General features: G+C 39.7%; 1 protein-coding gene across 1 annotated transcript; it reads left to right on the top strand.

Annotated features, from left to right (window-relative positions):
• The first annotated feature begins 2,464 nt into the window (after positions 1-2,464).
• erich3 (glutamate-rich 3) lies at positions 2,465-15,841 on the top strand. The gene is made up of 14 exons (XM_053322952.1): positions 2,465-2,484; positions 4,436-4,529; positions 5,504-5,629; positions 5,743-5,814; positions 6,064-6,192; positions 7,597-7,755; positions 7,979-8,188; positions 8,814-8,994; positions 9,134-9,320; positions 9,817-10,046; positions 10,575-10,721; positions 11,084-11,446; positions 12,197-12,331; positions 12,429-15,841. The coding sequence occupies exons 1-14, from the start codon at positions 2,465-2,467 to the stop codon at positions 15,839-15,841; spliced, it is 5,466 nt and encodes a 1,821-aa protein (XP_053178927.1).
• The last annotated feature ends 184 nt before the right edge of the window (positions 15,842-16,025 follow it).

Below are 16,025 nucleotides of genomic sequence, written 5' to 3'. Positions count from 1 at the left end.
TCACCACATGTTTACACATGTTCAAGAAAAACATTTGATTTGATTCCTGTTTCCATTTCATGCTTTTAGTGCATCAGATGTTTGCAGATGCTAATTGCCACTACTTCATAAAGAATACATTGCTTTTCAGATAGATATGTACGCACATGTACCCAATACACACACACACACACACACACACACACACACACACACACACACACACACACACACACACACACACACACACACACACACACACACACACACACACATTTTGTAGATAAAACATGTGGACTGATATGAGGAGTTTGAAATGTGGTTTGATGTTGCAATCCATGCCTTTCTGCTTTGTTTTTATTTATTTTTTTCTTTCTGCTCAAATTTTCAGATTATTATGTGACCATCATAAAATGATCTCATCTCTTTCTTGCTACCAAAAGGCAACACCAGAGAAAAACACTTTACATCCTGTGCTCTTCAAAGAGCCTTCAAAGAGTGAAGAGGATGCTTGCTGCATCTTGAAAAAGAAACATGGCGCCCCTTACTGGTCAACTCTGGTATTGACTTCTGTTGGTTGTGACAATAAACAAAAATTATGCACCAAAATTCAAATGCTGTATAATACATACTACATACTGTTACTGTGTGAAACTCCAGAACTGCACCAGTGAGATATTGGAAGATAGACAGCAGCAAGAAAAGTCACACATTGATTTGTAGATATATGTTTTACTAAATATACAATTTACTACTTAGTGTAGCCCCTTAGTTTTATATGAGAGATGGTATGTGTAGGTGATATAATACTAAAAGATATTATGCTATATATTAATGTGTTCTGGAAAGGAGTACTTTTTAAAAATATTTCCACCAGAGGGCCACAGAGGACTGGCAGCCTGCACAGTTCATCCTGTGAACATACAGACATACCACATCTGTGGTTTCAGCTGTGGGATTTGTTGCAGATGTAGTGATGTTTTGATTGTTGGATGATTTACAGGATGGCTCTCGTATTTTATAATACTTAATACCAGCAGAGCAGTGATTAGAGTGATTTGCTGCCAGTCAGTGAAAGGAAATAACGTGTGTAGTTTGTATTTTTAGTAAGATAGTTACTTCAGGTCTTACAGTCTTCAAGATCTTACAGGTTTTATTACACAGTTTTATGTTTAACCTGACAGATACCATGCTGTGAAGATAGATAGAAACAGCATTACTATGAATACCCCCCCCCCCCCAAACACACACACACACACACACACCCCACACACACACACTATCTGCTGCATTAGTCAGCAGTGTTGTGCAAGGCCATTACAGATCTCTAGGGATATTACAGTAGTCACTATTCTGCCTGCTTTCATTTAGCTTGTTGCTCACAATGTGTTAGACAGTGACTAATAAATAATTCATGTTTAATGTCACAATATATTTATGTGGATAAAGTTCAAGTCATCCTCCACTCAAAAGCATGTTTTATTTACTGGTACTGCTACAGCTCAATGTTCACTGTTCAGAATGATGAAGTCTGAAACCAGAAGACAGGTAGAAAGTTTCTTTGTGCTCCACATCTTTGTGGACACATAGAGTTGCCTATAATCATCGTTTTCATTGTCGTCATGAATGAAAAAAAAGAAGGAATACATCCAGTAAGGAAACGGATAGGCCTATGTCTGAACACAATGTCTGGATAAGTTCAGTGAGTTTGTAAAAAAAACCAAATGTAAACAATCATCAAAAAATGAATTGATCAAAAGTGACTCTAAACAAGTTGAGTTGGTCATATTAGGTTAGCAGTGAAATAGTGAACACTGAAATGCATTTACTCATGCTACTAAGATTTTACACACAAATGATTAGATTTTAAAAATGTGACGCAGGCTCTAAAAGTAAATAAAATAAATACACAAACAAATACATAGACATAAATAAAAATACTTTTGATACCTGAAGTACACTTTGCAGACAGGCTTGTACTTTTATTTCAGTAAGATTTTGATTAGGCTACTTGTAATGGAATATTTTTAGATTGTAGTATTTCTACGTTTAATTATCTGCAGGTTAGAAATGAATAAAATAAACTGAAACCGTAAATCAGAGCTGATTAAATGACTGCTAGCTATTTGAAAACAAGTCGTTTATATGTGTGTGTGTGTGTGTGTGTGTGTGTGTGTGTGTGTGTGTGTGTGTGTGTGTGTGTGTGTGTGTGTGTGCGCGTGTGTGTCCTGGTTCAGATGTAACTGGGACTCTGTGTAAGTGGAAACCAGCCTCGTTGGCAGCGTTGTCACGTGATCTCCCATGGCAACGGGCGACAGTCATCAGTTCCGCTCCCGGAGCAGTGCAGCTGCAGCCCCGCTTCGCTCCACTGCAAAATACACTGCTTCACTTCAGGACAACTCTGTGGGCTCATTTGCTCTCAGAGAGGCCTGCAGTCGTCTTCCAGCGAGGAACAGTACCTGAAACACTGGAGGGAGCTGAAACCATGAGTCACCTCAACCCAGGGTAAGTGTTTCATTCTTTTATATCCAGGAGTGGAGAGAAATTAGATCCAGGGTATGGATTTATTGGGGAAAAAAAGCTCTCTTATTTATTTATTTTTTTCTCACTTGAGAAATAATGAGATACAAATATAATGCTATAGTACAATGTCTTGCAATCTAATCGGTATGAAGGCATAATTAACAACTTTAAGATGACTCAAAACTTGTGCCTGTGGGACTTAACTAAACTAACAAGAAGTACAAGAGTCTTTACTTGAATAAAAGTATTCCATTACAATTCAGATTAAACAGCACAGATGAATCATCAGCATAATGTACTAAAACATTTGCAGTAAAGTACTTTCTTCCACTGTAATATATGATCATATATTTCATTATTAGATTTTCTGGATGAACAGTATTTGTTACAGGTGAAATGTGTGTCAAAATACCATTTGATATTAAATATTGTGCTGATGTCCAGGCGTACACATCATACTCCACAGACTTAAGCTAATTTGAACTTCTTTACAGTTTGGTAATTTAGTGTAGTGGTTCCCAACAAGGGAGTCGAGAGTGAGATGATTGTTAAGGTTGGAAAAAAGGAAACAATTTGTTCTGCTACATGAAGTTGCATTAATAATTTCTCTATTGCTTGCCTTCATTGTGAATATAAATATAACCTCTTTAGGCCTCAAACAATCATTTAAATTAAACTATTGGAGAAGTTTACAGTGGAAATGTCTCTTTAGTGGAACTGCAAACAGCTCTCATCTGAAATGTGACACAGGGGCCCCAAGTAGAAACTTAGTAGTAACAAGTTACAAGTCAGAAAGGTTGGCACCAATTGGTTAAATGTTTAACAAAATATTATATAAGCTTTTATATTTTGATCTTATTGAGAAAAGTAAATGGTTGTCAATGAAATGTTGTGGAGCTATATAAGTATAAAGTAGCACTCTGAAACAGTACTTGAATTCCACTTAATCAGTATAAGTATAAAACAGAGAACTGCTCTGTCAAAATAAATGAAACCACATGAAACCCACAAACCCACATGAAAAGAACCAGACGCAGACACACAGTTTGTTTTAACAGCTTTCACACATTAACATGTTTCACATGTCTGAGCCATATTCCCCCTTAAAGCAGCACTAGGTCAGAGAAAGTCAGGTGAAAAATGACAAACAGTTTAACCCTCATGAACATGCATTAGTGACGACAGTCCAAAGAGGAATCTGAAGAGCTCCTGAGACAAACACACCAGGTGCACAAAGAGGAGGCAGACAGGGTTAAGTGTGCCATCCAACTCTAATTCCTGCATGTAATCAGACACCAGTAACAGACCCTATAGTTGTAAGATCCTGTTGTCTAGTACACAAATGCAGGAGGAAATCAAATCTGTGTTGTTAGAAAAACAGGCTGAGCTGAGGAAGACCTGATGTCTCATTAACAAGGACAAGACAAACAAACATGGTGTTGTTCTCCAGTAAGCAGGCTGATTAAGAATGAGTTTCTAATGGCAGACAAAGTTTTAAATCCTGATCTCCTTCATAAAGAAATTACATTTACTCTGACATGTATAGCGCACTTTAACAATATTCTTTATTTCTTGCTGATTTCATATCAGTGTGTCCAGTTAAAAAGATGTTTAAATAAGTGCTTTAATTCTTTCATTATTTTTTATTACCATGGTTGCAAATATCATTTTTTAATACTTACCTGTGAGAAAGTTGGTGTTCTTACCCTTTAGGAAGGGAGCACTATCCCTTTAAGAGAGATACACACAGAGAAGCTGTGTTGAAGCTAAAAAGCAATAGTGAGGCAAAGGTGTGCGTGATTTTGAACCTTGGACAGTGTTAATAAATGTTCATAAAAAGAAAAAGAATGTGTTTTTGGCCCATTAATGTTTGAGGATGCAACACATGCAGTTTCAGTGTTTCTCTGTGTTCTGACTGGTCTTCTTTCTGTAGACTCATTTCAGCCTACAACAGCCTCACAGACAAACATCTCGCTGGATACTTCAGCAACACTCGGATCAGGAGACACTTGCAGAGAGCAGGACTGGTACGTCAACACAATGGTGGTGATGATAAGAGCTGTAGCTACAACCAAGGACAGCGGGGTCACGTCCTCAGTGTTGTGTTCTGGATGGAGGAATTTACAGTGTAGTTACACACATAAGATATATTGTGAGTTTTAAAGGGAGTTTTTTTTTAGGTTAATTTAGACTCAATGGTACGGAAGAGGATTAGGGCCATTGTGGGGGAAAAAAGTCAGAGCATTTTTTTTATTATATAATCAGTTAATTGTTGTTATTGTAAAACCCCATTAACTAGTATTGTGTTTGTATTAATTTGGCAGATATGGTTTGTTCCTCTATGTCATAGAGCTTCATTGCTATCCAGAAACAACATATCAATGACTGCTTTGTTACACTGGCTGGAATTTTCCTTCATAATCAAGAACATGGGCACTATTTTGAGTTAATCCCATATTCACTGTTCTGCTACCATACTAACAAGAGTGTCAAATATGTATTAATCCGTCACTGAAAGTGGTCCCTAACAAATGTATTTTTGTTTTGGTTTGAGTAATGTTTGCTAAAAACTGCAATTTTAGAAAATGATTTCTAATGATTTCTATTTCATCTTGTTTTTGTTTTGGGCTTGAGAGACAGACAGACAGACAGACAGTGCAGGGAAGTTTGAAAGCATTGACTAGTCTTTTAATGGGATTTGTTAACAATCAACAAAGTATTGAATATTGCTAGCTTAAGACAAAAATACCAAACACAAACTAAGAAGCATCAGATCCTCAGATTTGAGAAGCTAGATCCAGGTAATGTTACTGTACATTAAACTATATAGGGTTTGCAAATCAATATCACTTTGGGCTTGGGAGAAAATGTGATGAATATGTATCACTATTTTTTGCAGACTAAATGATCAATTGAAAAAAAGAAAAAAAAAAAAAACAATTAGTGTCATCTAGAAAAACCCATATTTGTTGAAATCTGCTTAGACTGTTGTTGCTATCAGATCACCAGGAGTGGGCGTATTGTTCCAGACAAGGAGTACAGACATAAGCTGATCCAGAGAACCCACCAGAGACACGTTCGAGAATGCCTGGCCCAGGCCATTTTCCACAAGGTGCTGGAGATGGAGGTGGGACGAACACGGTGTACCAGATACGAGAACAGTTAAAAGCCCATCACTTCATCTCTGCTTCTCCTTGCATTGTAAGTTATGCTAATTTGCCCTTTGCCCCTCCCTTACAGCGTCTCCATCAAATAGAGATCAAAAGAAAACTGGAGGAGTTTGCAAGGAGGGAAAGAGTGCATAAGATCAAGGTACATCATTTACATTTAAATACTGCCCTGTTTTTTAAACTGATGACTCTTGAATGATTTGAAACAAAACACTGTTCATGACGTCAGCCTATATTAATCAGTTAATTTCCAAGTGATTGTTGATCATCTTGAAGGATAAAGAGGAGGTCTGTATTTGTCATCAAGGATTCATCTTAGTAGCATCAATTATTTTGTGTAAATATATCTGAATTTGGAACAAAACTACAAGTGGCCTCTTTTCTATTGAAGGTGGAGCGTTCTAAAAGGTATGAAGAAGAAATTATCCACATCCTGTCTCCACGCCCACCCACGGGTGCGAGGGGTGTCCAAAAACAGCATTCTGGGCCAGAGGGGGAACACTCTGAGTCCTCTGAGTCTGTGAGTCAGAACACCAGTCTGTTACCATTCAATCAGTTGTCACCTGTGGTGTGCACTAATCAGAAATACCTTCTTTTTCCCTCGTTTAAAATGTTTTACCTTTAATTATAACTACTCTATCTGGTAAAGAGGAGTAAAGGTTTTTAAATGCCACATCACAGTTCAAAAATGACTCCAACCTTTAGTTAAAGAGCCTTTTAAAAAGCCAATCAGTGTAGGTTGGATAGGTCAATCAGGTCTGTGTTTTGTAGGGTTAGAAAAATATACATTTTGACTTTAATTGTAGCGTCCTCATCCATAAAATGGGCTAAGTATCAATATTAAATTACATTGGATAGTGAATAAAGTCAAGTGCTGTCTAAATCCAAGACCTGATGAATGTCTGTAATTACCTGTGCATGCTGATAGCTACCATGTTTACACTGACTTTAGTTTGAAGCTGCTGCTGTTTGGTTTGTGTGCAGACAAGTGAGTTTTAGGTGAAGTAGCGGGATTAGCTGAATGTTTTCTTTGAAACATAACAAGCCACAGACATTAATGCCAGAATAAATAGAGCTGGTGATCCTGGTCTCGATCTCTGTGAAATCTCATTTATCAATGTCAAGGCACACCTGGGAAGATTTCTAATGTGAATGTATTACACACAAATTGTGTCATTTATCATAAACAAATTTTAAAATACTTTTAGTGATCCCTGCCTCGAAACAAGGGTTAGTTTTGCACTTTCACAGCAAATTGTACCAAAATAGAGCACAGTGTGTGTGTGTGTGTGTGTGTGTGTGTGTGTGTGTGTGTGTGTGTGTGTGCGTGTGTGCGTGTGTGCATATGTGTGTGTGAATGAAAAGCAAAAGACCACAAAAAGTAGTATGTGACCACAAAAATACACAGGAAATTGATAAATTATGCAGATCAGGGAATATAAAATATAAATGAAGAACATTTTTATAAGTGTAGTCAGTAGTTACATTATACTAAAGCACATGTTCTGTGTCTTTTTGCACAAATCCTGGAGCTCAGTTTGCTAGTTGGCTAAAACTACTCTGAATACTGTAAAATGTATCTTGTGAGCACATGAGGGGGCTCCTTGGTGGCCTAGAGGGTTAGGGTACTAATCATGAACCACAAGTTAGATCGTTAATGTTGGACCAGGGAAATGTGTTGCATACAAAATAACAAAAAATAAACTTCCACATTTATAAATATTTGTCTTTTTGGAGTTTTTCTGCATTCAGTCACTATACTTCATTAATTTACTTCACACTGAGAAACAGGTGTATTTATGTTATAATATTATTATACCATTAGTAGGTCCCTGTGATGTAAAATGACTCTTGGTGATACATATGCAATGTCTTTAATTAGCAAAATGTTGATTGTACAGTATGTGTGTTATGTGTCCTGCAGCCGAGCTCGTCTCGACCCAACACGGCTCCAGGGAAGATGCAGAGGCCGGTGCGTCTGAAGCCAATCCACAGCAACAGTAACACAGCTTCACTCAGACGCAGCTCCCCTTACAGACTCCATGGGTCCTCCAACGAGAACGATCAGCCATTTAACTGCACTGTGAGACCGTGACACATGAGACACATACTCACTCTGTTATTCACTCCATTCATGTGCCCAGTGTTACACAGGATGTGCAATCCTTCATAATTATACTTTCATTCACATTGTTTGGAAACTACCTTCTAGAGATGTAGAAACTTAATTAGTGCACTAAAGGTGATTGTTGGTTGTCACATACTGAAGTCTTTCTACAATGTTGCTTCATTAACTTCTCTCTCAGATGGACAAGGAGTCCCGCAGACGTTTGACCATGACGGACACCTACCGTGGCATCTCACCCTACTGCCTCCCGGTCATCAACAACTTTGTCACCCCAGTGCCTCCAACCACGAAGAGGAAAGAGAGGGGCGTTAAGGTCACTCCTAGCAGCACTGTCAGAGGCCGCAGACTGCGCCCCACCACTGCCTCCAGTGGAGTTGAAGTCCATGAGGTCTTTCTCTCTCTTTATGTTGTCCCTTGAAACCGAACTTTCCACAACAAACTTACAAGCTGGAGCCCCTTTGAATTAATTAGCAACAAAATTTAAAAAATCCATAAGATGCATTATTAGGAACTAGACACAGAAAGTTATATAATTTTGAAAGTTATATTCTTTATGTTTTGATCATTTTTATGTCTAAACTACAAACTTTGAGGATCATGGACAAGTTCTGTCAAAATGAAAAAACAGAACCACATCCCAAACATTTTGTATTACTTAATCTATAGTCACAGATTATTGTTTAATAAAGTATAGATGCAGAGTTAGCTCTGGCTGGACAATAAACCAAATCAAATTAAGTAATAACTCAACTTGAATCTCTTACAGAAGTCACAATTTTCAATAAATTGTCTGAATCCCATAAAGTTCAACCAACCAACCAGCAAAGTCCAGAATAGCTGATCATACTGTAGTAATTCATCAGGACAAATATCAACATGATACAACATGGAAAAGAAAATATTGTGCACTTATATATTGAAAAAATAATGTGCATTATATATTAGCATTATGAAGATATGTATCATCCAATTTAATAATTTCCCAATCAACCTGCTCTTTTTTCCCCACCCAGGAGCCGCCCATGCTGAGGAGCTCTGTGCACCAGAGCAGAGTGTGTGTGAACATGGTGTACTTTGGCAAAACAGTGCATCTCTCCCACGACCTGAGTGACATGAGGGATGAGATCAAGGTTTTTCAGCAACACTGTGGAGGAGAAAACCTGTGTGTGTACAAGGGCAAGCTCCGAGAGGGAGGTCAGTGTGAGGATCTGGTAATAGTTGTGATTGTGATTAGCCATATGCAAGGATGTGTAAAGACATCTCACAGGATTTATGTCCATTCTGCAATGAAAATGTTCCCGCCACTCACCTACATCCTCAATCTTTACCTCAGAGATGTTCGGCTTCATTTCGAGGCGACACCGAGGTTTCCCGTTCAGCTTGACCTTCTTCCTGAACGGACTGCAGGTGGAGCGGCTGAGCTCCTGCTGTGAGTTCAAACACAGGAAGGGCTCCAGACTCGGTGGCAGACACGGACACTTTGGTTTTTCCGGTGTAGAGGGGGCCTCACCCTGCTACAAGTAAGGCTGCTCTTTAAAGGCATACTGTGTATCTAATGAAAGAAAGCAACAGTTGAATATGAACACAACTGAGAGAAAATGTCAATAAAAAGCAGAAGTGTTTGAGTTTTCTATGAGTTATTTGTCTTCTTGCTTAGAGTTTTATGACATGATCGATACCACTCTGGCCAAAGAGAACAGTATCGATCTTCTCGTCAGGAAAAGTGTTAGTCCATATTCTCCAGAACAAAGTCAGGAAAAAACTCAGCACTCATCTTTTAGTTTAATTTATTTCAATCAAGGGTGACAACAGCCTAATTTTAAGTATGGAGTGCAATTTTCTCGTTATTTTGTTCTAGAGAATATAGGCACTGCTTTTTTCAAAGGCAGACCATCCTGCTGAATCTTAGTGTGGGAGAAGTGCATCTGTTTTTTCTTAAAAACATATCTTGGGAAGTATTTTCTAAAATGTGAAACTACTCCTGAGTTCTTTCAGTACATTATGATTATTTTTCAGGTGCATCATAGCAATGGGACTGGACAAAAAGCCCACACCTCCACCAAAGAAGGTCAAAGATGATGGAATAAAAGAAGAGACTGTTGCCAGCCCAAAGGGTACTGTTGAGATGGAGACAGAGAGGACTGTGGAGGATGCTAGCTCTCACTCCGAGTGTGAAACCAGCCAGCCACAGGACATGGAGACTCAAGTCAAAGAAGAGACAGCACCTGAGGACAAACTCAGAGACGGTACAGTCACTAGAATGCCAAAGTTTATAAAACTATTTGTAATGAACAGACCTCCCAGATCTATTATATAATATATTATAGGATCAACAAGTTAATAAAAAAGGCAGGATCCATCATTGGTTTGCCTCTTGACTCACTAGAGGAGGTCATGGAGAAGAGAGGAGGCAGGAAACTCAGTAGCTTCCTGCACAATAAGGACTACCCATTGTTTGATGTTTTTAATGAACTCAAGAGCTCCTTTAGTGCCAGATTAGTGAAGAAGGTCCTTTATACCTGGTGCAGTGAGGTTTTTTAATGAACATTGGTGTTGACTGCTGAGTGTTGTGGATTGTTTGATTGATGTTGATGTGGTTCTTTTCCACTTAACTTATACTGCCTGAGTCTGTATGTTTCTTTGCTGTATGTTGGCCATTTTTGTGAGAAGGTGACATTCAATTTCCCCTCCAAGGTATTAATAAAATACTTCTTATCTTATCTTATCTTTTCTATATCACATTTCCTCATGAATTCTTTGTATGTTCTTGTTAGATTATGAAGAGGACTTTGAAGCAGACGATGAAGGCCCCACTGAAGACACTGAGGTAAAGGAAAAGAAATCCCCACCTCCACCCAGGGAAACTGAAAAACAGGCTCAACAGAGAGACACCTCTGAGACTGAAGATGACGACAAGGATGGTGGGTAAATCTTCTTTGAACACATCTTTCCAGTACTGCATGAGAGGAAGCAAGGTGACATTTCATCAGGCATAAATTATTCATTAAACACCGAGTTTTAATCACTTTGTAAGCATTGGGGGGCATTCAAACACTCATTCCTGATCTACCAGGCCTAAATCCTGGTGAATTTGTTTTATGGGCCGAAAAGGTTTGAAATCTTTATAGTAAAGTAAAAACTTTATATATTTGCTTTGGGAGAGGTTTAATGGTACATTTTCCATCTTTAAGAGGAACTACAACTCCAATTCATGCAAAATTTGGACGATTGGTGATGGGTTTTTTTGTCGAATGATTTAAAATTCTCTATATGTCTTCCACAGAAGATATAAAGTCTCATTCAGGCTCCAGCTCCTCAGGCAGCGACAGGGAGGAGAGTGATACTGAGGCCCCCAAAGACTCCAGAGAGAATGAGATAGTAGAGCAAACTACAGAAGTCGATCAGGAGGAAACCGCTGCTCCATCAGACGAAAAAGATGAACTAAATCCAGAAGAAGCCGTTACAGAGTCTGCTGCTGCTAAGGACTCAGATATACAGGACAGCGCCGGGGACAGCACAGAGATTGAAATTTCTGATGCCAGTGTTCCCTCAGGGACAGAGAATAAACAGGGCGACGAGACCTCAGGAGACAAAGAGGATGAGAAAACATCAGACAAGAGCAAACAGGGGGAGGAACAGGAGAGGGGTGAGTATGAAACAAAAAATACAGCTCTGGAGTTTTCACATCCATGAGAAAATCTATCAGTCCATCTTTTATGGAAGTTTTTCCACTATTATCACAACCAGAGCTGTAGCCAAGATGAGTCCAGGTCAATGCTGATGTGTATAAGACAACAACACGATAATTCCCAACATACTACAGTATTGTCAGATTGACTATGTTCTGCATTTTAATAGTGGAAAACATATTTGTGTGTCATTATACTTTTTTTCTGTGTGATGATATTTGTCTTTGTTTAATGTCAGAGGTCAATTTTATTCCAAAAATGTTCAGACCAGCTGAAATTTTCACCCATAAGAATATTTTGATTGTATTTTAATCACTCCTGACAATATAAGTAAAAAAGTTACTCTGTACACAAAGGATTTCTTTCGTTTACTTTCATAAGAATTTTAACTTCATTTAACCATGTAGCACAGTTTCTTCAGTGTGTTTCTGTTTTTGGTTATGTATTGAACCATGTGTTTTTGTGTTTCTTTGTGTGTACGCATGTTAATTATTATTTTGCATGTTGTGTTGCTCCTTTATGTTTGCACCTTCAAATATTAAAGTTATAATGTTGTTTGTGGATTCATGCTTCTTTATTGGGTCTCTTCTTTTTCAAACACTGCCTCCTGCATCATCTCACTTGGACCTCATCTGTCACAATGAGCAGCTTATGGTGATGTGAACTTATACCGTTGCATGTGCTGTTTCTCTTTCTCTTTCCCCAAGCCAAATCTGTGCAGGAGAAGCTAGCAGAGGCCATACTGAAGGAGTCCCAGTGCAGTTCTGAGCCAGAATTAAGTGACACGAGTACTGAGGAGGAGGAAGAGGCCACAGATAAAGGCCATAAACAAGACAATGAGGGTAACACATTTTTTATTATCACGCTCAGCAAGCTGGACAAAACAATAGTGGCTGGAAAAGTAATTTTCCTAAACAAATGTCTCATTTGTATTGGCAGATGCTGTTCCAGACAAAAATGTTGTTGTTGAAGCTGAAGTGGTACTTGTTCAAGAAGAGACGTCTGAACCAAAAGAACAGAAGGATGAAGAGGCTCATGAGGGTACTGAGAGCTCCCAAGATGAGATGGTCAAAAAGGATGAGGATGTTGAAAAGGTTGCATCAGAAGGAGACAAAGATGAAGCCACAGTAGAGAAGGATGAATCAGGAGTCATGGAGATTGCAGATGCAGCCCTGCAACTTGTATCTGAAGAGAAAATGGCAGAAGGTGACAAGACCTCAGAATCTCAAGATGATGCCGCAGCTAACACAGATGCTAACACAGATGCTGCAGATAAAGATGAAGAAAACATGCAAAAAACTGCAGAGGAGGCTGAGACGCGGCCTGACGAGACAGGGAATGGGGCAAAAAGCAGTGGAGAGCATGAGTCATCAGTTTCAGACCTGAATAAAAAGACTGATGAGACAGAAGTGCCAGATAATGCAGAGGCGGAGGCGATGACAGCAAACGAGACAATGGAGATGAAAGCAGAGCCCTCGGAGGACCGAGAGGCCCTCAGCTGTGAAGAGGCACCTGTAACCAACACAGAGGGGCACCAAGAAGACAGTGAGGACAGAACCGCAGGATCAGAAACAGAAGTCACGGCAGATAATTCAAGTAGCTCGTCGGAGGGGAGTGGAGACACCACAGTTCATGCTGAAAAGGCAGCAGAAACAAATGAGGACAATGCAAAGGATGAGAGCAGTAAAGATGATGTTAAAGAGGAAGAGGCAGAGGAGGCGTCAGGAGCAGAGGCTGATAAGGATGACAGTAAAAAACAGGTGTGTGATGCAGGAGAAGAAACAGAAAAGTCAGTGGAAATAAACGATAAGGTAGAGGAGGAGAAATCTGAAGAGGAAAGTAAAGAAGAAAAAGAAACAAATCCAGATGAGATACCAGACGGTGAAAGAACTGAGGAAAGAAAAAAGGATGAAACAGATAACACAGAAGGAGAACAGAATGATGAAAGCAAGGCAGAAGAAAGTATAAAAAATGACGAAAACATTACAGAAGAGACTAAAACTGACTCAAACACTGAAGGAAAGTCAAATGAAGAACAAACTGAAAAAACCCTCAGTGAAGAAGATAAAGTTGCAAATGAGGAGAAGGCAGATGAATCAGAAAAGACAGAGAACGATGAAGATAAACGCAATCTTGTGGATAGTCAATGTGTCAAGAGTGAAGACTGTGGGGGAGAATCTGAAGGAAAGGCAGCCGCAGCTGATCAAACTAACGAAGGTGAAGAAATAAATGAAACAAACGCAGATGCTGATGAAGAAAAGGGTGATAGGGCAGAGATGGAGAAAGATGAGAATGACAATAAAGCGAAAGAAAGTGAGGTAGTGAATAAAGATGAGGAAGAGAAAGAAATCATAACTGACATGACCGTAGTGGCAGAGGAAATAATATCTGGGATTACAGAAGAACCTGAGAAAAGTTTACATGAAGGCGAAGCAGCAAATGCTAATGGGACTAAAACAAGTGAAGAGACGCTAAACAACGTGACAGAGGCTGAAAATGTTGAGAAAGAAGCTGTAAAAGAAAGTGAGAATGGTGAAAGGAGAGAAGTCGATGCTGAAAATGGGGAGAAGTCTACTGGAGCAGAGAGCAAAACAAATGAGGATGGGACAGAGACACTGACTGAAGAGAAAAATAATGTTAATACACCAGTGCAAGATGAAGAAGATAGAAAAACAGATGAGCTGATGGAAAATGAGAATAAAGACGAAGAGAAAGTAACTGTGGAGTCTGGAGACGGTGCTGGACAACGTGAAGACAACATGGTCGATCAGGCTCCTGCTGCTGGTATGGTGGAAAGTGAGGCTGAGGAAGGGGAGGCCAGTGCGGAAAATCTAAATGAATCCAATAAAAAAGACTCTGAGCCTGAGATATCTGGTACGGAGATAAAAGAGGAAACTAAATCTGATCATCTAAATACAGACAGAAAAAACAGTGAGGCCGAGGAGATGAAAGAAGACCCTAATGATAAAGACAGCGATACAAAGAAAGATAACAACCAGGACCAAGTCAGTGAGGCGGTAGTTGCTTCTTCAGGGGATCAAGCACAATCTTCAACAGATCACAAAGAGAATGAGGAGTCTGACTTGAACTCTGACAAACACACAGATGAAAATGTTGCTGCCGCCCTCTCTGTAGCCGATGGCGAAAATGGCAGAGCAGACACAGAGGAGGTGAGCAAGGCCTCAGAGGAAGGAGCGAGTGTACTGCTCAAACCTCAAGAACAGTCGACAGAGGTTGCACACAACGATGCTGAAGAGAGCCCTGCAATAGGTACAGAAACTCCGGAGACCTTGGCAAAAGAAGACAACACAGATCTGGTCACGAACTGGGTGACTATGCATCAAACGTCCAAGTATTTTGAGACGTTCGTTGAACCTTTAGAAGACTTGAGGGATTCAGAGGCTCAAACAACCAACTCCAACACTGAAGAAACACAATCTACAGAGCTGACAAGATCAGTGAGTCCACTGAAGACAGTGAGGACATCTGATGGAGAAGCTGCTGATGGTGTTGAAAATGCAGAAGAAGGGCACACGCAAAAAGATGTAACTGAGGCAGGGAGAAAAAATGAAGTGGAAGCTGTACAGTTGGACCTCCAGAACAATGAGTCAGAAAATAATGAACCACTTGACAAGGAGCCTGGCAAAGATACATTGCAAGTGGAGGAGACTGAGGTGAAAAACTTTACACCCAACACAGAGACTCAACCGAATGGTCATGAAGTCACGAGGGAAGACATGAGGTCAGAAGAGCATAAAGGAAGCAGGGGATCCCTTGTAGAAGACAAGATTCAAGAGGGACCAGCAGAGGGGAACATTGAGGAAACTGATATTTCCAAAACTGAAGTGGAAAGTATTGCATGTACTAATCATTCAGGAATCAGCGGCAATCCTGAGAGTGTCACAGAGACTCAAACTGAGGAGAAAATGACTGAGAATCAGCCAGACTTACATGAGAAACAAACTGAAGAGAAGAAAGATCATCTGTCTTTGCCTAAAACTGAGGAGCATCCACAGTGTTCAGAGAGTTCGGAATTGGTTTCCACTGACACGAAAGCAGATGCACAGAAATCTTCAGAAGAAACACAGGAGAAAACAGATGAAGACAGTCGAGAAGTGACAGAAATAACTGATTTTACAACGGCCAAGTCAGATGATGGAAGCCAAGGGGAGATTCACCCCAAACCATCTGAGGGCAGCATCAACGGAGACAGAAGAGACACACAACTGATCCAAGACATCAAACACACTCTCAGTAAAGACAGGATGAGCATGTTCTCCGTGGACGAAACACTGTTTGGTCGCAGTTCATATCCTTTGCTGACGACAGCGAGAACTGAGAGTGGACTTTAGAGCTGCACAAGTCAGAGAGGCGCTGAGGTACAGTAATGCTTTGCTTAACTAAAGACTTGGAGAAATTCAAGAGCGTTTAGACAATCAGGCAGCTACAGGAAATATGGTTTTATAGAATGGTCAAACCATAATCGATTACATCAAATACAAGATAATGCTAGTTTGGACAGAGGCCTTAAAGTGT

The sequence above is a fragment of the Scomber japonicus genome, chromosome 7 (assembly GCF_027409825.1).
Source record: "Scomber japonicus isolate fScoJap1 chromosome 7, fScoJap1.pri, whole genome shotgun sequence".
In the NCBI taxonomy this organism is placed as follows: domain Eukaryota; kingdom Metazoa; phylum Chordata; class Actinopteri; order Scombriformes; family Scombridae; genus Scomber; species Scomber japonicus.
The sequence above is the reverse complement of the archived record's forward strand: the minus strand, read 5'-3'. Positions and strand labels throughout refer to the sequence as shown.